This window comes from Cyrtonyx montezumae, unplaced genomic scaffold (assembly GCF_038088225.1).
Source record: "Cyrtonyx montezumae isolate F1298 unplaced genomic scaffold, pur_monq_1.0 scaffold_0, whole genome shotgun sequence".
NCBI lineage: Eukaryota > Metazoa > Chordata > Aves > Galliformes > Odontophoridae > Cyrtonyx > Cyrtonyx montezumae.
This window is the reverse complement of record NW_027071824.1, coordinates 36813482-36835895: the sequence shown is the minus strand read 5'-3', so window position 1 is coordinate 36835895 and position 22414 is coordinate 36813482. Positions and strand designations below refer to the sequence as shown.

Below are 22414 nucleotides of genomic sequence, written 5' to 3'. Positions count from 1 at the left end.
GTCGTGCATATTTAGATGATTTATCTGTCATTTACCAACGACAGAAATAAATGCTACTGAAAAAAAAGGGCAATGAGACTTACAGCCATCACTGCAGTGTGCTCCTGCTGCTGCACAAGATTATGTGTACCACCAGTTCTACTCACTATAAGGTTAAGTCATGCTAAACAAGGAAAAGACTTTCTGGAAGCAAGGTTTAGGCAAGTCAGGTATGTGTTTCATAGAACCACAGAACAGTTTGGGATGGAAGGGATCTTAGAGATCATACAGTTCCAACCCCCTGCTGTAGGAAGGGTTGCCACCCACTGCATCAGGCTGCCCAGGGTTGTTTCAGTCTGAAGGGAGGGGGTTGCTACCACCTGCTTGTACTAAACAGTTCAGCTAAAGCACAACACTGTAACATGAACATAGCTTTCACTGCTTCATTTTCTTCCCCTAGTTACGGGGGGAGAAGAAGAGGTTAAGAATAACATTCAGAACTCTACCCTACCTTGTTGTAACTTCTCTGTAACCAACACAACTGCAGCAAATAGGTTTAATCAGTGGTGATCTTCCCATTCCTGCTTCCCAAAATAGAGCTGAACAAGGACTTTTTTATTTTGTTCTAAAGGAACATCTCATCTTGCACAATGTCTCATCATACAGCTCTGTGTGCCAGCACTGCCATGCAGTCAAGCCAGGCAAACAGTTTGGTATTGGAACTACTGCTGCAATGCCAGGGAGCAAAGTACAAAAGCTTGTGTATTTATAGGACAAAGACCCTCCTTACCATGTACCTTCCATAAAGCCCAACCTACAGAGCAACACCTTGCCATGCACAGCCTGCTGCAGCTACAGCACACAGCACAAAGGGGGGAATAGGCTTGCAGCTGTCTGACATTATGGAAATGCTGGTGGAGGATTCTTGGATTCCTCCCCCTCAGTGGAGATGAGTGTCCATGAAGATGAGGCAATTACTCAGCTTTCAGAACTGAGTCTTTCTTTTGTGCCACCGAGGAGCCTCCCAGGGCCAAAGCCTGTCTCTTCTGCTAAGTGCTGAAGAGCAAAAGGCATGCAGGCTGTACCGTTCCAGCTCCTACCATCTCAAGTTTTTCTCGTTCCCATTTTTGCTTAAAAAATAAGTATAGAGTAGCTATACAAATACAATTTTTGCTGTTCTTTAAAGTCCCAGTGTTACTCTGTTATATCTCCTTCCAAGTCTGCTTACTTTATACAAATAGAGAGATGATTCCTTTAGCCTCCAACTTATTAGTTCTTATGTCAGGCACTACATTACTCTCAACAGATTCGCTGAAAACGATGAGACCTGGAGAGAAGCCAACCAATGGGGAAAAAAAAACCAAACATTAAAAACCGGCTTTGAACTGACAGAAAACCTAAAAAATATATATATATATTTTCCTCTCTTGTGATCACTGATTTCACTCCTCATCTGTGCAAAACCCAGCAAACTAGTTCATAACAAGTTATGTAAAAAAAAAAAAAACAACAACAACAAAATAAAAATCAACAAACCAACCCACCTAAGTTAGATGTGGTTACAGGAACCTTTATAAAGACCCACAGACACTGCTTTTCATCTCTGCAGTCTATTTACTGCTCATAAAATGTGTTCAATTGCTACCAAGAAGATGTTTCTTCATTTCTCTCATGTAAGAGAAGCATAGCATCACCCAACAAGCTTTACCAACACTGCCCTTCACATCTCTCCACGCAAAGAAAGGCCATCTTCTCTGTTCCTGTTCTTCCTTTCATCTTTCTGTTACCCTGAAGATCACCATCTAGCTCTATGAAATTAACAACTACTCTGTGAAGAAACACACCAAAAGACCAAATACAATTTTGAAGTATGTCAGAAGAATTTCTAAATAGATGAATGTGGGAAAAAAAACCAAGAAGCGTGGGATTTGGTAGCCCACAATGGGAAGTGCAGGCAGCCCTTTTTGTGTGCCTCACTTACAAAGACTACAACAGATCTAGCTGGGACAGTTCCGGGCACTGCCACCCAGCCACCTTACCACTTTGCTGCTCCTACAGAAAAATCTTTATGAGAGAATAAAAATGTGCCCCTGAAGTGCTTGAACCCAAACCAAATCCACCTTTCAAGCTATAATTTGTGATTCTCTGGACTTCTGCAGCATATTTCCATCTGTCATAAGTTTGGCAGCCTCTACAGTCAGTAGCTAGGAGTGGTAACACCCTGCACTTGTGCCATAACATTTGTCAAAACACCTCCCGGTAGGCACCTGATCTAAAAAAATGCAACCACAGAACCCACATTCTCCAACACAGTGTTACACTGACTGATGTTGGCTCAGCGTAAGAAGCACACAAAAGGAAGCTCATGACACCGTGTCATCAAAACGTTAGCCTAAGCTCTGTGTCATCTACTTAACACCATGATTGCACATTGTATTTCTGATAAAGTGATAATTCATCTCATAACAATATCCAAAAGCATGAGCAAATAAAGGCTGTAGAATATTAAAGGGAACAGTAGCTGCTGAGACAAGGTCGCAGAACTTCAGATGGACAGCGAACATGCTACAGAAACCCTTCCAACAACATCTGGAATTAAAAATAAATTTCCAAATCTCTGCTATTTGGACAACCTGCAACTGAACTCTGGAAGCAACATTTCCTTTCATCCAAGACTGTGATTCCGTAAGCAACAAATAGATCAAGTTCCACCTCCATTTCCTAGAGACGCAGCATTTTAATGCCTTCAAGATGCATGCAAATTTGTATCCAGAGTGGGAATTTCTGTGTTGAGGTTTAGAAAGCGCAAATGTGACATGCTGCAGCTGCCTTGCACATTATGACATACATTCTTGTACTTTTGGACAATCATAGAACGCCTGTCTGCCACACTATAAAAACAGAGAGATGTATGCTATACAGCACTGTAGTCAGAGAAGCAAGCTTGGGGAAAAAAAGAGTGCATCACCCATCTCAGCTCTGCAGCAATGCCAGGGAATTCTGTAAATGAGTCTTTGTTTCTCAGAACACTGTTCTGGTAACAGGCATCATTACGGGGTTCAAGTGCCAAACACAGGCCTGCAGAGAAGGCAAGCAAGATGAATCCAAGAGCTGATGGGAAGATGCAGAGAACCATAACCTATGATTCACACTGGAACTTAAAGACTAGTAAAGAGCGTGGATTTGTGAAGGTGTTTAATAACAGAGCAGTTCCCTCCCAGGTGCAAGCTTTTCACGTCCTCACTACAGATGGTCCCAGAAAAACACAAAGAAGCATGCTCCCTGTTTCACAACTGCAGTGGCTTACAGTTAACACATGAGGCAGCAGTATCTCTTTATCACTGAACTTTTATGACCATTGTAGTGCTATAATTTATTTGAAAGTCAGGTTTGCATTTGTTTCATAGACTTGAGAAATGTTAAAATACTGACATTTTTATTAAAATACTTTTCTTCCTTTTATTCTAACAGATTTTACAACCCTAGTGCTTATTTATCTTTTTCAAGAATGCTCTAATAGTGTAATAATTATGACCTATGTTCAATTGACTTGACAACTAATGAGCCTTCTGTAACCCAAGTAAAATCCCCATAAGCTTTGATAAATTGCATACATGTAATGTCATCGCAACACACAGCCGCTACTTTCCCGGAGTGAAGCAGAACCAGTGAGGCAAAGCTGGGAGTATAAATTCCTTTGCTAGGATTTTGTTTTCCCACTGCAAATTAAACAAACGTTCTTGCGCCTTCCTTCTCTAGGAGGAGAGGGGCAGAGCAGGCAAAATATGCACTTCTGTTCCAGCACCCAAATCCTCAAATACGAGAAGGTTGGAAACAACAGGATACTCCTGCTATTAAGATTTCTGTGCTAGCTGTATACTATCATTACCAGGAAAAATGCCTCATTTTTTCCACAGCTCTTTCAGCACAACCACACCTATGACATGGTGATACCAGTGCCTCCAAAGTAACAGCGTTTTCCATCCACGACCAAACAGAGGTGGTGTTTTGCAGTCTTACTGAAGAATGAAATACTCCACCTTTTAGTTACAGCTTGGAGGACTTTTATGAAAAACTAGATGGTCTCCGGAACAGGATTAGAGTTCCCCTTATCACAAGAATACTGTGAATACATGCCAAACAATCAATTCTACTCACAGCTTTTCTCATCCCCTTTCTGCTCGTGCATGAATGAAATGGCAAAGCAGACACATACAGTTATTAGGTTATTTCATTGTTAAGCATACATATGCTGTCAAGCAAATGATACAATCTTTGGTTATCTAGAACTTTCAAAAATCATATTATTAAATAACTTGTATAATCTTAAAGAAAGGCTAGCATAATTACTATTGTTTTCTTCTCTAACAATATTAAAGAAATAGGAAAATCAATATGGTAAGTGAATTTGGGGAATAGTCACAGCAAATGCATTCTCTGGATGAAATTGTTAAAAACTTCACATGAACTCTTCGGAAAATATTCCAAAGCCCAGATGATGTCAGGATGATATTTTGGAATTAGATGCCTGCTCATCACATGAGCTACCTTATCATTTCCTCATAGGTTGGTTCCAGGTATAACCAAGTATCTTGAGTTAGTGAAGATGATATACAGCTATGTAATAAAAATAATAACATACATCCCTTTTAAAACCTGTTCTTAAAATATTGCTTACTTTCTGATTTGCAAGATCATATTCATTTAAGAATATAAACCACTCATAATCCCTTCAACAGTATTTCCTTGATGGCAATGTACTAAAGATATTTATAATAATAATTATAAAGTGTTTCTGAGTTTCAAAATGCTATGTGCTGATTTTGAATATACTCCGAATATCAGACTAGCATTCAAATTGCACTTAAAGAAGCTATCTTTCTGTTGCTGCACAATGGCTTGAAACAGCTTTTCTTCTTTGCTCCACTATAGCAAGCACCAGCTTCGAGATCAATACATGCACCAAAATGTTGCGCAGCCCTTCTCAAACTCTCAGGACTGGCACCCAAAACACTCCTAAACTGGTTAGGCTCCTTATTTGAGCTCAGCAACGACACATAAGAAACAAGCAGTGCTGTGGCCAACCTACAACGACAATATCCAGAGCTTCTTTATTTTCACTTTAGAATTTACTGCTACTGCCACACACAGTACAAGTGAGTACAAAACAGACCCAAAGTATATAAAAATCTTTGACTGTGTTACTTTAGGTTGCACATATATAGCTCTACAGATATGCAAGGAGAACTTTATACACATAAGTCTTTTCTCTGATCTTCTCAATGAAAGCATGAAAATTCAGAATATATATAAATATTGACAGAAACCAACTCAACTTCCCATGTACTACAGAATACAGTGGAGAGCTCTAACTTCGAAATGCTAATAGACAACACACTGCTTTGAAACTTTTTCTCACTATTTGGAGGTGCCTCTTCCTTTTTCTAGACATACTTTCTGACAATAAAACAATAAGGGGACAGGAACCATTACAGAAACAAGGTAACCTGCTCTTAAATTGATTAGTCCGGATGTCAAAACAGTCACATTCACTTTCACTGAATGTCTTTCCAGCAACGCAAATCCACTCTCTTTTAGTCCAAGTGTCATATACAAGTGTACATATGCAAATACGTGCACTTCAATCCACTGACTGGTGTTTGATCAATTTACATAGGCAAGTGGCTCACTCAAACTCTCTGTGATTGAGGTTGCACGTCCCAGAATGTACAAAGCTTGTCGGCATTTGAAAAATTAAATTTAGGAAAATATATTATTTCACAGCTCTTTCCTTCAAACCAGTAGAGTATTTATGCAGAAGAAATACTACACCTAGATATGGTCATAAATCAAAGATCACGACAACAAACCTGCACTGAACACCAGCCCTTCTCTGTACCTCATGCCTCCTACCAAAACCTGGAGAAGAGATGAGCCTTAAGGGAAGCAAGCCCTAAGTGAGATCAACCACGCCTGCTGAGGTATGCAAGGAGACTGCACTCATTCAATCACACATATTTCAGTGCAGCAAAGACCATCTTTCACTTCTAAATTAGAACACACTGAACTCAAATAACTTTACAGAGTAAAACTGGAAATTCAAGACTAAAAATAAAAAAGAGACAAATTTAACCAGGAGAAAGATCTGGAAGTCTGTACAGATCACAGAGGCTTTTTTTTTTTTTTGTTACCTTAAATATGAGCCAGTAGGAAAAACCAGAATGCTTATTTTTCTTTTCTTGTAAGCACAGCAATCACCTGGGCCTCACCAAAGGTATGTTTCAAATTCGGTATGCTGTGGCCAACAAGTCTAGAACAACTTCAGGCTCTCCATAACTTTCAGCATTTGAAAAATCCCTCCAACTGAGAGCTGCTACTTTTGGGCTAAGTAGAAGCGTGCTGCTTTGAGGCTGTTTGAAGAGGAAAATGAAGGCCCAAAGCACTGACATGAGCTAGATATGCTAGCTAGTCATCAGATAAAAACCACAGAAGCCTACAAACAGGAATAAAAGGGCAGCTAAGAATGTAAGAAACCAACAAGACAAAAATCCTCTTAAAAAAAAAAAAAGCTCTGTAAAGTACTAACAAAAACATCTGACTGGACCAACTACAGCACATTGTGAGAAAAATCCCTGCCTCCACGCAGTCACTGAATGCTGCCCACATGGTCCCCGGAGCACCTTGGGGCTGGGTGTTTCCCACAGGGTGTCCCACAGGCCTCAACACTGCCCTGTGCTCGGCAAAGTAATGGTGAGCAATAGCTGCAGCTGAACATTTGAGAAAAGGCACCAGATGACAGCATGTAATATTGTTCTTAATTACTTGCAATTATATCACAAGGTAATCTGATATTCCAGGAATCCCTGCAAAAAGAACATGCTCCACACTTGTGAAACGTTTCTCTCCTGAACTGAAGATGCCGTTCTGCCTGGCAAGGAACCTGCAGCACTTAGGGGGAAGGGAGCCCGCTTTGGCCTCAGCTACTGGGAGTTAGTCAGAAGGGAGTCCTGGCTTCACCCAACCCCCTACATCGCATGGCAAGAAAAAAAAAAATAGGATCTCTGAAAGCTGTTTTCTAACACTAGCTCTGGTAAGGACAGGCCTTGTAGACAAAGGGCTGCTGGGCTCCGTGCCCCACATGCCAGGCTAGTGGTGGCTTCCTTCTGCCAGTGGTCCCATCAGACTTTGAGGTGGTCATCAGCTCAACCACCACACACTGTGAAGGGAAAATGCTACCAGAGCAGACCAAGAGTCCACCAGCTACTTCAAACGATGCCAACTCCTGGGCAAAGCCAGTGGGGTAAGCTGCTCATACATCACACAGCTCAGTGTACGTGGACAGGCTTGACACACCAAGCATATCAGTAAGCAACAAATCTTAATGATAATGCCACTCATAACGCACTGCACTCCTCTACTTCAGCTTCAGAGCTGTGACACTAAGCAAAGGGCACTGAGGCTGAGAGGTGCTGGAGTGGCACAAACACGTGGGGTTTTGCTGTGGGCAGGAGACCTGGGGAGACTGTGCTGTGCTGGGGAGGGGGGCAAATCTGTGGAGGCCCCCATCATCATGGGGCAGCAAGCAGAAGACCCCAAGAAAACTCCCTGTGTACCTTATGGGAGGATCCAGTGCACAGCTATGGCATGAACACCAGCCTAGGAGAAAAACAGTGAGATTGGCAATTATCCCTGTTTTCAGTCCATTCAAAATTCCTGCCAAATAAATGAAACTATAAAGTTAAATATAAATGCACAGGAATTAAAATTATACACAGACATGTGTATGGAAATACACAGTTCTGCATATATACATTCATGTATTTGTGTAAAAACACAATTTTGAGTGTTTTAATAGAAACGAGCACAAATTGATTTAAATTAACCTCTGACCATACTGGCGAGCCAGCACAGTAATTAACTGTGCTATTTATTAATTATTATAAGCAAACCAACTGTCCCTTCTCTTCATCTCTCCAATAAAAATAATTCATTCCTAATCCACTCCAGCTGCAGAAACTTTTATGAAATGCTACATAAGGTAGTAAAATAGCTCCAGCTTTAGGGTATCCAGTGGTATCCAGTGGTATCCAGTTCTGGCCCTCAATCATTCGTGTCAGATTATCATCTCCAGGAAAGAGGTCTGCATTATTCGAGCAATCCAGTACCTCGCTGGTGCGTGCAAGCACACCACCAGATTTTTTTTTTTTTCCAAATTACACAGCAGTAGACTCTGACTATCAGAGATCAGTCACGGAACAAGCTAAATCTGCATGAAGGAGGAAGACCAAACGAGATGGGGGCAGGGTAGGTGGGATGCAGTAAGCGGTGTCAGGAAAGCAAAACCAGAATTGAAAAAGGAAGAAGGACCACAGGAATTTACCTTCACTGAAAAGGCTTCTAGCAGTATCTGCTGGCATTTCTTTTCACCAACAATTTGAGTGGGTATGAAACAAAATTTCTAATAGTTTAGATCAACACAGGATATAAAACTCAATCAAAGTGTATTTCCATGTGCTAAATTCAGGAACAATTCCTGCCATCCAAATGCTTGCATAGCATACTCTGACTATTAAGGTGGCAGGCACGGGGAATATGGAGCAAAAAAGAATGCAGAAATGTGTTGATTCAGATCACTACTTACTAAATTTACTTTTGCTTTGCTAGTATGTAGCTTAAATCTTTTTTTGTGCTTCATAGCATGATCACATTTTGAAGATAGTTGGTCATAGCAAGCTCTTTATTTTGTTTTTGTTTTAAAACGGCTGTAATTTGCACACCCTGACACCTGCTGATTTCATGCCCTGCCTTTTCCTGTCAAAGCCCATTCTCTGCTCTCCATGCAAGGAAATCTCATTTATCAAAATTCTGTTAGCGTAAGGGGAAGGGCTACGCCGAGCTGAGCCGTGGCCTTCATTAAACATGCAGAACATAAACTGCTGACACTAAGCATAGTCAACTTGCAGCGTGGCAGAGGAGGGAAAAGAAAAAAAAAAGCAATGGTGTGATGGAGAGATGGGAATAAAAGCCACAGTTTTGCAAAGCATTTAAGTCATACTGAAGTCAGTGAGATTTAATCACAGACCTGAAGTTAAGCATGTGCTTAACTTTGCCAAGCAGAAATAGATCACTAAATAATGAATGGATCGTTCTATTTCTATTTCAAAGAACACGGACACTGTGTTCTCTAGACCATTCCCCAAGGGAACAAAATAGTGGAGGGGGAAAAAGGTAACAAAAAGGAGAAAGCAGTCCCCTCTTCAGCTCGAAATACTGGTCTGCATAAGGGATCTATATGTTCTGTTTAACATAATGAGATTAAAATGGCTGGCATCCACCATTCAGGTTCCACCGCAGAGAAGAAAAACAATCACCGTTACACTCACTAATTTCAAGGGATACCCAAAAAGGTTGCTCTGGTCAAGAAGAATTATTTGTAAATTTGGAAGAAGAAAGCACGTAAACAGAAATGCAGTAGAAATTGATATTAGGGCCAAGGGGGAACAAAGCAGCTTTTGAAATTTTCAATTCAGCTACTGTTCTTGATTTTTTTCCCCTTTAATTCTCCAAGATAGCTGTGTAATGCTGCCTACAATAGAAACTTGAATTTAATAGGCACGAAGCAGAAGGTGTGTAGCATTTTCCTCTGATCACAACGAACAAGCACTTAGCTGTAAGAGAGATCCACAATGAGTCACTGCAGGGAGAAATCAAATGCATCACAGGTACATGCAAGCCTTTTTATTATTATTGTTCCAACTGAAAACACATTATAACTTACAGACCTAGGAAAAAAGATTAATTTCAAACCTTCTAACCTTACAAAAATACATACTATCCTGACCACATACGCTGGTGTTCACGCAGTTCCAGCACAGGCTGAGGAAGGCAGGCAAAGGGGAGAGGGGAGGGAAGGTCAAACTCTTCTCTGTAACCTTTTTTGCTACTTATCAATAAGCTAAGACAATCATTTGCAGTAGTAGCTGTCTAAATACCAAAAGGAACGACTTGCCATCAAGTTTCAAACAGCAGCTAAAAGCTATTTTAATATTCATTATCTAAAAAAATATCATATTAACATTTTCTGATACTTTGACATCTCTTAAATAGTTCTCACTTGCCAAAGTTAACACGAAATTAAAAGCACTGTAAAATTAATGGCCAGATTCTGCTACCCTATCACATACCAAATATCACTGTATTCCAGAAAGAAAGAATTTCAATGCTTAGCTCTGATCAACCAACTCCTAACGTAACACTTGTTTTCCTCATATCTTTCAGGGTTCTGTGTATGCGTAGTATAGATGGAAGAGAGCAGGAAGTAAACATACACTTGTGGTGATGGGGCATGCACATTAATCACTCCCTGGAAACAATTTCTGTAGATCATTTTTTAAACACACGTTGCATACACTTAACAGAAACCAACACAGTGGCTTTCCTAGTAAAAAGTCCTAATAATATTTTTCCCCCTAACATCACGTTATCACATTTAAACCAGAATGGAATGGCCCTGTTCTTAAATCTTGCCTTTGTACTTGTAACCTTTGCCATATTTTCAGTATTTTTTTATTTTTACCTTCTATCTGGTCAACAAGACACTGCAGCCTTCCAGACAGAGCTGCACACCACATGGCACCATTCAGCTGTATATCTAGGTCAGCTTGCATTTTTAATGTGCTCCATTAGCTCTCCCTTGCTCACTGTATCAAGTTTAAACTACCACTTCTCACTTTCAAACCTCTGTATAACTAAGGCTGGTAGCACACGAATCCAAAGTGTATCAGGAATGTCTGTAACATTTGCTCCTCCAAAGAAAACAATTTTAATGCTATTTAATTTCCTTAATTTCATCCCATTCCCAAGCCCAGCACCCCCTAATTTCTCCTTCAAGATCCAATTCCACAACACCACTGGTAAAAAAAAAAAAAAAAAAAAAAAAAAGAATAGAATTGCTTTAAATGAAACAAAAAAAGCTTTAGCTAACACAACTCCTTCCTCAGCACTATTTGGGGCAGCTTAACAACTCTGACCTTGGCAGCGTTCTGCACACATCACAGCTGAAAACTAGGAGTTAATAACCATATAAACACCCACAGCTACACCAGTGTAAAGCTTCTGCATGCCATCATATGTGTTAGAATGATATTAAGTCATTTACATGCTACAAAAGCCAGTTCCACATCATTCACTTCATTGCTTTCCTTCATAAACAGCAGCCACACATTTCTCAAAATATCTTTACATACTAATTTAAAAATTAATATTCTGTGTTGTTCTCACAAGCACTTTGAGGGCATGTATCCCTCCACCGGAGCACAGCCCTTGCACAAGAGCTGTAAAATTGCCCCAGATATAGGTTACATTTACAAGGTAATCAGTACATCTGTTCCAACACGAGAAATAGCACTGCGAGAAAGTATCACAGAAGGCTCGGGAAGATTCAAATAGATCTTGAAAAAGGGGGGGGGGGGAATCAGCTGGTGGAATGAAAACAGACAGGCACCTTACGCTGACACTGAGCAGTGGCACTGATGCTTATTTTGCTGCAGATTAAAACATTACGGCAAGGTTTGCTATGAAGATTATAAATCTGTCTGCCTTCTATTCCAGGGAATACCAGGGACTAATAGAATTGCTAGAACACTGCACTAGAAACATACCCCAACTGTTTGTGTGCACATCATATTAAGCAATTAGAAGCATTGCAATAGCAGGAAATTATGCCAAAACCATGTTGGCATAATGTAATTTTGATCTTCCTATACATTACTAAGATGCAGAGTAATTAACTGATCACCAAGAAAAAACAAATCAAAGAAATGACCTTGAAAAACAAAATTTTCCAGTGTCACTCTAATCCAACACAACTATCCATCAATATCTCCAATTGAACAGAAAATCCATCTCAAATGAAGAATTTTCTTAAAAAAAAACAAAACAAAAAAACAAACAAAAAAACCCCATCAAAACTGAATAATTGAAGATGTCAAGGTACAAGATGATCTCTTTGCAAAAGAAATGTGTGTTCAGTAAAACCCCAAGCTTCTAGGCTATTGGCACTGTTTTTTCCTCTCAAAATCCACTTCTACTCGCAAAGTACAGTCTGAAGCACGCATGATACACACCTGATCCTGTCTCAGAAAAAAGGAAACTGAAGTCCTCAGTCACACCCATCTGCCCAACAACTTTCTCATGTTCCCCTGCAATTTCTGTTCTTCACACCAGCATCAGTCCCAACAAGCTGACCACGCAGTCGTTTTGAGCAGCCACACTGCAAAAAGCTCGACCTTGTTCTACATGCACATTCCTGGACTACACTGTTCAAAAGAAATAATATCTAAAAAAGCAAAGGAATAAACAGGAGGGAAATTTAAGAAGCTGCGGTTCCACTGTTGTTGTTTTGGTGCAGTGCGAATGGGTGCCTGCTTCCGGCACCAGGCGGAGCTCAGGCCCCAGGTGGCAGTTCTGGTCCCACCAGTTGTGCAGCCAGGTACAACTCACAGAAGAAGAAAGCTGGTCTAACCTGCTCTCCCTATCAAGAAAGAACAGCGAACTATGTGCAAGCCCTTGGTCCTGCCCTCTTCCCACCCCCAAACAAAGAGACCACCTGCCTAAACATTCATTTCAAATGCGCAGGTATTTACAAGCAGGCGTTGCATTCCAGCTGTCAGATGAGTTCTCAGCAAATCAGATATTCCCTCCAAGTTCAAAACAACAGTGTAAATCAAACGGGCCACACACCCCTGTAAAGGACCCGCAGCACTGCAGAACAGCATCCTGGTTACATTTTAACAGCCTGAAGTTCCGCGGGAGACAACCATTAACAGAAGGCTGAGCCCAACGCTGGCAAACCCACACAGAAATGCAGGGCTGCAAGGCCTCTGCACTGCTGCCAATTAGAAGTGTAGAGTAACAGAGGAAAGATTGAGAAAATTATATATATATATATCGGTAATTCACAGTGCACTGTAGCAATTGATGTGAAATGGAGGATTCCATCAGATCCTTGAGCTGATGCACTCTGCCATCACAAAACAAGTATTAAAGGCTGCACTTTGCTGATCCCACCTGATTGCCATGAGACTGTGAGTTTCAAAAGCTGGGAGGCAGGCGTGACACTCCCCACTCTACTCACATCAGTCCTCTGCAGTGCTCTGCAACTTTGGAAGCAAATGCTTCCCCATCCTGGTCCCCAGACCTAACCCTGAGGCCAGCAGTATTTATTTCTGAAGCACCACAAGCTGCTTCACACTGAGAAGGTGCATTAAACACGTATTTACCAGCATTTTGGGTGGCTGGAGGGAAGTCTAATGTTAGACGTAGGAAGGAGCTGGGAGGAGTGGGGCACTGCAACAAGCAGGTGCTTGGGGAATAGGTTTTGATGGGGCACCATGCTCATAGGCTGATGTCATCCTCCAGGCCCCAGATGGTCAGATGCACTGCTCTGCAGCCCTCAGGACAGAGCTGGAGTACAACGAGAGCTCCAAGCTCCTCTCTGCCCACCTAATCTGTTGGTACTCCTTAGTTTCTAGAAAACTAATGAGAAAATTAGATTTACTGAGACTGAAATTACCCAATGTAAAGAACTATTGGTTACATAGGTGACTTTTTTCTAAAACATGATCACAGCTGTTCAATTCTTTGTCTGCTTGTCCTGAATACCAAGCAGTCATCTGAATAGGCCCAGGCAAAACACACTAAAGTCGCTGTTACTCATGAGTGCAAAATGCTTCGACACACCCGTGCAGAGTCCCTAAGCCCTGTTGAGAACCCTAGAAGAGCACATCAAAAGAATACCTTCTTCCCTGCCCTTAGCAAATACCCGGCACAGAAGGCACTCAGAAGAGTTCAGCAATCCTAAAACACAGCTTTAAAAGCAACTCAAAGAAAGAAGGCTGGAAAATCCTTTTAGTCGTCTCTGAACACCTCAGATAAAACAAATCCACAAAGAAAACAGCAACAACAGAGCTGGTGAAACATGTAATCCTGATTCTGCTCTGAGCAGTGAAACAGAAGTTACTGGAGGCTAATATGAATATCTATTCTTTTTAAGCTGCAACAAATCCAAGAACTTATTTATAACCCCTCAGATTCCTAAGTCAACAGTGCACAGATCTAAATTAGGACTCATTTCTCTATACATTCCTACATACTGAAGGCACACATTAGACATTCCAAGTGTCAACATATCATGACAGAGCTAATTCAGATACTTGAAAACATCCTCTTCTGAAAAGGATTAATTGACTTCTGAACAATTTTATTTGCCTCTGAAGATGCAACTGTTGTAAGCAACCACCAGATGGCAGAAGCAGAGGCTGTTGAGAGTCACCAACAAAAGAAAGCTGTTTTAGAAAGGCATACATTGGAAGAAAACAATTTTTATGCTTACTTTTCTTCTCGCGTGGCTTCTTTCCTCCTTATTTTCAAGTCTTAAGTGCTATTTTGTCCCAATCAAACCAATAAAAGCCTCCAAAAATACAATTAACAAACACAACAGCCTCCTGAGAACACATTTTCTCAAATGGCATCTCTACTCCATCTCGCAGCTCAAGGCTTCCGTATTATGGATACCGTCAGAACAGAGTTTCTTTCTAGATTTGCACAGTCATAACTCACAATCAATCACCAAATGTATTCTCTCTGGTGTCCTACACTTCAAATCAGGAAGCAGACACGCAGCTACACTGTGCAGCTGTGTTTTCCCTCGGGATCTGAACTTCTGGTACAAGGAGTGTGAAAGTAAGCAGGCTGCAGAGATACACTGTAACGCTCTGAGTACTGGAATAAAGCAGAGTTTGCAAGGCAGACGAAAGCAAAACAAATTCTTAGTAACCTTGAGTAAAAGCAATATGGGCGGGAGGGAAAGGGAGATTTTAGTCCTCAGCACAATTGATTCTTAAAACCATTTCATTAAACCCAAACCAGGAGCAGACTTTTAAAAAGTCTTAAGAATAGACTCTCTCAATAACTTGCAGAATTAAGGAATTATGGTGATGAGGTCACCACTTCACACTGTGCCCCAAAACACCATGGCTGCTTCCATCACCAACACCGGAAGCTCCACTGGGCTGACCGAGCCACACCAGAAATGCCACCCCCACGGCACTTCTTTACCAGAGCTGCACTGCTCCGATTCCCCCACAGAAGAGTAATCTTTCCTCCTGTACTTCTCCCCAAGGAAACATAAGGTGACCCAGCAGCGAGAGTATCCTTCTGGGCTGAGCAGCGGTCCTGCAGCATGGCCACCAGGTGAGGCTGGTCCTGTGCCTATGAGCAGTGCTATGGGAGGGAACGTGTCATGGTGTGCTAGCAGCACCCCTGCCAAACACCACGGGGCAATCGCCTGCCCCATTTCCAAGTGACACCTGCACATCACTAATCCAGTTGCCGTTTATTCCCATACATCAAATTACAATCTTTACTCGTGCAAAGCAACATAATAGTAATGATTAAGCCAATTACATCACAACGCAGCTTAAAAGTACACACAATGGGAGGATTAAAGCTGGCTACCAAGCAGGAGAGCCCTGTTCTCGGCGAGCTCCCCCACTGTGGGGACACAAGCATCTCTGTTCCCGCATCACGGAGCTGCGAGCCCGCTGACACGCAGCCACTGGCTGCCACGAGCACGGCTCTGCGTGAGCACTGTGTGCCGGCCCCGAGTGCACAGCACCAACATGACCACAGCCAGACAGCCGTGTGGGCGAGTGGATCCCGGCCTGCCTTGCTGGGTCAAGCCACCTCCGACACACTATTTGGGTCAGGTCAGGCTGGCAGTAAGGGGCCTGGGGAAGGGAAGGGAAGAGGGGACAGAAAACTGAGCACGAAGAGGAAAGAAGCCAAGCATCTCATTCTCTCCATAGGGCCAAATGCATTTTTCAACCTATCTGAAGTATTTCCTACTGCTTTCCTCACTGTAGCTCCATTTGATGCAACAGAACACTCCCACAACAACAACAGAATGTTCTTTAAATCATTACATGATAACCAACCTTTCAGACGAAGAACTTCAATTCTAACTAAGGGATCAAAGTGTTCTAATGATAACTGAGCATCTAAGTCTCCTAGGATTTAAAAACCTCAGACAGACGTCATTATTTTTATTTGTTCACTGCCTGGGCATTTAAATCAGCATCACTCAAAACAGTTAAACCTTTCCCCTCCTATTACTGCTCTACACACCTTGCTCTTTCTTTCTTCTTCACATCTTCATATCCCTCCTAATTTTCTCTACCATCTGGGAATGCTGGTCCCATCTGCTAAAATCTGTCTTCCTATTCCAGCTAAAATCAACACATAACAAATCAGTACTGTTAGTATTTTACACGTCATCATTAGGCTTTAATAAGATTAACGGGGCTGAAAGAGCTTCCAACTTTTAATACATTCTTGCACGCTGACTGCAGATGCAGGCAGATACCACTATATCCAGTCATTCTCACTCTATGAGAGGTTCTCTGCAAGTACAGTTCCAAAGAAACACACTGTACATGTAAGCTTCTACTCAGCAGAACTGAACACACTGTGCACAACTGGCAGGTCTGTCCTAGATCACTTGCCATCTACTCGTGGTCTGCTGAGTGGTCGTTTGCCCACACCTCTCCAACAACCACAGGCATCACACCATTCTAAATACTGAAAGATCAGTCAAAAGCTGGATTTTTTTTTTCTTTAAGATACAAACACACACAAAAATGCACATGTAAGTAAAACTGAACGCCCCATGTACCACTTTCAAAAATGCTACTACGGCAAGCTGACAGCTTACTAGCTTATTAGATGCACAGAAAAAAAAAAGTGGAGTGTTTTTGCTTCTCAGTAATCAACCAAAGGACAGTAACACTATCGAATTTGTGCATATTCATATTTATCAAACATCACTTTTTATTTAAACAGCTTACATTTTTGTAATCTGCAAAAGAGTTCTGATCTCACAAATGCGCACACACAAAAAGTATTAGAAATACCTTTTTTACTCCAATAAATGCCTTATACTCTACCTTTGTTTGGAGAAGATTGCTTTCTTATTAGAATAGTGAGATGGAGGGAATATTCTGAAGGACAATTACAAACTGTCTGCAGTTTGCACCTGTCCTGTGTTTACAGTGTAAAAACAAGACTTGGCACTCCAAGGTACCTCTTCCCTGGGCTTATTTACAGTGAGAAACAATAGCTTTTGTTTCAATTTTCTTTGCTAAAATAGAAGCCTATTTTGCCCAACCAAAATGCATATCCTACATCAAATACACTCTGTAGCTTATTTCCACAAGTGCTTATCCTCCTGATCATCAACAACTCAAAGGACTCCATCATCCAGATCTTCCCTTCCCAGCTGATAACTATGGTGAGGCTGAACAATGTAGTGCTGCCTCATACAGCACGTGTTCCGGGAAACGGCCCCATTCACTGCCAGCAAGCGGTGAAGGAGAATTTAAGACTGAGAGATAACATTGTAAGCTCGCTCTGCGTTTTAGAAATACTCCTTTTCAAACACGGTATCCCAGCGTCTACAGGAAACACAGCCTGTCAACAACTCTAAAACTAAGTTATAAGCATTCAAGGATTGGTGGAAGGGGTATAGTCAAAAGTCCAGTCACCCTCAGCTGCAAATTATGCTTCTGCATGTGCATACAGAGTTAGAAGCTGTGCCACATGCTCCACACAAAGCTGTCAAGATAAGCCCCCCACAGCTGCCCACATTAGACCTGGAAAAGAAACTCAGGCTAAAAACTTGTATCACAGAAAGCATTATTTAATGCGAACTTATGACCTAACATATTCTTCAACTATTCTGCACAACATTTACCTAACAAATTTGTTTTCCGACTTAGAAAATAAAACATATTTTGCTTTTTAAAAATTGTGCTTATATGCACTCTCCACGGGCATACCAACATAACAAAGCTGCTAATGTTTATTACTCATTGCGACAGACAGTAGAGGAAGAATTTCTTAGGCAAGAGGAGGCTTTCATAGAATGCCTGTGTAGATAGCTAAGATAAATTCTGAGATTAACAAATTTGGAATGATACATTTATCTTTTTTCTTGATTGAGAAAAAATACATGAAGTTCCTAGATAAATCTAGTTTATTACATAATACAAGACTACTTGTTGATGAGAGCAAAATGACCCTGCTGGTTCTGAAACTGAGTCTTACAAACAATTTCCTTGGGACTCTAAAGGATGATGTCAAGAGTCTGCAAAAGTATCGATTTGGTTTTGTAAAACTAAAGCTTAGCTACGGAACATTCTTAAAAGCTTCGGTAAAAAGAAGGAGCTTCAAATGATGTTCATCAAGACAACTGGAAGACTGAAAAACACCCTGCAAGTTTAGCCATAAAGAAAAACAGCACGAAGCCTCTTTCACTGTGTTTTAGTTGTAAGAGGCACTGGCTACAATAATCTTCAGTAGCATTTCTGTTTACCCACCTAGTCTGAGGGATTACAGAGATAACTGCACAAGAGCTGACTCTCGAGGTTTATTAAATATTCAACAAATACTCCGTACGCACGTTGGGTATTAAATAATAATTAAAAAAATAAAACAGAAACCAGAAAATACTGCAGAATACTTTATGTTAAATACTTCACATAACACTGGAGTAGCTCAGTTCATAATAATTCATTTAAATCACTTTATCACATATCAACATTAAAAAGTACAATACAGATGTAACCATAAAATCGGGCATCACAGATATTTAGATGCTTTTAATTAATTTTTTTCCTGGGGGTTACTTTTGTTTGCAGCACTCCTGTATAAACTTGGGAAACGTATTTAATCTTTTCTTGATTTTTTTCCACCTTGGCATTAAGTAACAGCACTTATTTTCTCACCTGCTGTAGTATCACAGCGTGGGGACATTCAGCAGCAGAAAACTCTCCATTGTCATGCTTTTAGCTTACTGTTCCTCTAATCTCCTCCTTCCTCTCCCATACCCACTCTCTTCCCAGTTAAATACATGTAGCCTACACACAATCTGCCTTTTCCTAAAATCATCTGCTAATAACGTTCAATTAAAACCACGCTTGTTGCCATAAGGCTTGCTGGCCAAAGAAATGCAGGCAACAACTAGAGTACTGCCCACTCACTTCACAGAGCAGGTCTAAACTGCTCTCTCCAACACGCATGCTGTATGCCATATATTGATCTACAACTGAACACAGGGTGATGCAGCTGTCAGACGTACTGCTTTCTATTTGCAATATACTGTGAAAAAGAATTGTGAACAAAGTGGTTTACTCAATGGACTACAAAGCAAGTAATAACTGGAATTTCTGAGCGCAAATCTCTGAAACAAGAACAAACTCAGCAAGGAGGCAACTTAGAAGTTACTACAAAGCAGAAGTTCCCTGTTTCCACATGGCCTTCCCCAAGTAAAATCTGCTCAAGTGTTCTATGCAGAATAACAGAGCCCACGTGCCTGCCTAAGAACACCACACCTATGGGAAGGTTTTCAAACTAGTGGATTTAAGTCAGAGGATTCTCAATTCTCAGACTGAAAATTGTCATATTCCATGACTCCACACCCAGCAGTTTACGGATGGGACCTATAGAGCAAAACTGCATGGAACTACAGACCTTGTGTCCAAATGTAGCATCCTCGGAGGCCAAGACTTCAACCTGCAATTGTAAGGAGAAAGATCATTTCAAATGTAGCCACTACCAGCAACCTCTCCTGAGCAAAGCATCACGGTCCAGACAGAGCAGACTTTTCCACAAGGACAGCAGCTTGGACCAGGCCAAGGAACGTCTGCACAGAACGGGATGTGCTGAACTAGCAGGTACCAACAAAAACTCTCAAGAGAGGGAACTCAGCCAAAATGGTGTAGAAAGCATCTATCTGCCAGTGCCCCAACATGTAATAGAGCACAACTGCAACACTAATCTCCAAGCACTTTCTGGTTACACCAAAAAGCTGCCCAGGCACCACCTGCATCACCTGTTAGAACAACTCCCTCCAAAATTAGAGACTGGCAACAGCTGAACTCTTCCTTTTGTACTGCCTCCTGAGGAGGCCTAGCACACCTGCATCAGGACTGAGGGGAACTGCTCCTGCTGGAAGCTCACTGGCCCAGGCCTCACTCATGGGCTCCTTTCCTGCCTTCAGCAAAGCAAATTCTTTAAGGACTGTGGCATTCAGGGAAGACGAACTGCCCCGACTACCCAGGAGCATGATACAGCGAGCGTCTGAACGCTTGAGGACTGCAAGCTGTGAAGTGACCTAGTGATGCCCCAAATCCAGCACACCTTGCTGGTTGCCATGTAGCCACCGCTCCGAGCGCTGATACACATTAATCTGGGACAACAGATGCAGAAAAACAGGCGCACCGATTTTTCATTAGTCTCCTTAAAAATACTTCACACTTCAGCACCTTTCACCTGAGAACCTCAGTGCTCTTACGAATTCTAATTAATTAAGCTTTCCAATACACCGGTGAGGTAGGAAATGTCATCATCCCAATGTACAGAGAACAGAGTGAGGCAGAAAGAGGTTAAATGATTTCTCAGCAGACATGTGCCAAACAAGGGATGTGACTCAGGGAAAGAATCCCACATTTCTACTCCCGGGCTCACAGTTTAACAACTAGGAAATTCTCTATTTCTCTGATTTACATCCTATTTAAAATGCCTACTGCTGCATTATAATTTATACAACTAGTATAACTATAACTAATGTATCTAATCTCCAGTTTAACTTAAGAAGAGTGAAGGATTTAAAGCAAATCAAGACAGAAAAAAATGAATGTCAAGTTTCAGCCCGAAGCACGTTATAATGCCAGAGTTATAAACCCCTGAACAAGAGGGTTTATAATGGAAAGGCTGATAAACTAACAATGATGGCAGCACTTAAATATATTTATGTCATGATCTAGCAACATATGGTATCTCTGCATCTCTAAATTAAAAAAGGGAGGAAAAGGGGGGGAGAGAAGAAGCATTTATAGGAACTAAGAATGAAAAGAAGAAAACAAACTTCAAGTTACCTAATTGTGACCTGTCCAACTGATTAGGAAAGGCAGTAAGAGGCTACAAAACAAGATCTCAGTGAATAGGAAGCAGAAAAAAACCACCAATATCCAAGTAAATAAAACCAATCTGAAATGGTATGTATTAGCTACTCATATTAAGCTTCTAATCCTTTAGGCACTTTATAAATATTAAACAATCAGTCCTGGTGAGACTGATAAATATCCGTAATATATTTTACAGATGAAGAAACAGACAGAGGGTTAAGTGACTTGCCCAGGGCCAAAAAGAGAATAATCAGACACTGGATTGGAAGTAACAGAATGACCTCCTGTTAGAATACTACGCCCAAGTCAGTTCATCAAGTTGCTTCTGAAAAAGATAACTGCAGCATCGGAAGCAGTTCACCTAGGGTTAACATGATACCTATCTAAACCGAGTGTTTGGTTTCACCAGGGTGCTTTGGTATAACATCTTGTGACTGTAACCACATACACAGGAAAACTCAATCTAGTTCAAAATCCACTCAGTTATCTCTACCCAGTACTGTGCTGTTCACCCATCTTAGATGCTACCCTGCTGCACTGGTTCCAAATTTTTTTTATCATGGAGACTCACTAACGAAACTGGAGCTCTCCCTGTGCCTCTGGCTCCTTCTTGGGTCCCTCGTTGGATCCAATCATGCTGATAACTCCAGCCCACAGTCTCAGTCTCCCTTGCTCTGTGGCCCCTTTTCCTAAAATCACACTCAGATAGCCACACACACCACAGATAGCACAAAACTCCTGCAAAGATGAACCAAAGCGGTCTTTGTTGGGGATCCATGCTTTGTCCATCCTGGGGACATCACAGTGCAGGGACGTGGCACTGTCAGCATGAGGGCTGTGCTAATAAAGTTCCTGATCACTCCGTGATGAGCAATGTTTGTGACTGCTGTAGTCACAATCTTACACCAGGATGCTCTGAAGAAGAAATCAGAGAGCAAAACACAACTTCTGTGTTTCTGTGGTCTCTTTTATAGATAGGATTTTCTTCTTTAATGCTTTTTCTTCTTTAATGCTGTAAAGCTCACAGAGACAATAAAATGGTTCAGAGTGCAGCTACTGGTGTAGATGGTAATTCTTACAAAAAAATGTTATTGAACCATCTGATAATACCACTTCTGCTTTTCCAAGAGCAATCACACCATTTCTGCGATAAAATCTCATGTTGAGGATGGTGCAATAAAACACCTTTGTATTCTTAGTTACGACTGTGTTTACTTCTGTATTACCATATTGATCCATTCATTTTGGTTTTCGCCTCCATATAAAATACAGTAAGAGATAAGTAACTGCTGAGACTGTAAGATGCATGACAAAAAGTACTGAAACAAGCTACGAACACTGAAATGTTTTTCTCATGCTGAGTTTCAAATAAAAAAAGAAAACAAAAAAACCAACAACCCACAAAATGCATT

At 41.2% G+C, this 22414-nt stretch overlaps 1 protein-coding gene across 7 annotated transcripts in view; it reads right to left on the bottom strand.

Annotated features, from left to right (window-relative positions):
* The window catches only part of ARID1B (AT-rich interaction domain 1B), a 318214-nt gene that overhangs the window by 125359 nt on the left and 170441 nt on the right, over window positions 1-22414 (bottom strand). For 4 of the 7 annotated variants that reach the window (XM_065732311.1, XM_065732346.1, XM_065732320.1 and 1 more), the window contains exon 5: window positions 19567-19608. The exons of the other annotated variants lie outside the window; for them this stretch is intronic. In XM_065732311.1, the coding sequence (XP_065588383.1) occupies window positions 19567-19608 (42 nt within the window). The remainder of the gene's footprint in view (window positions 1-19566; window positions 19609-22414) is intronic. 7 annotated transcript variants of the gene reach the window in all.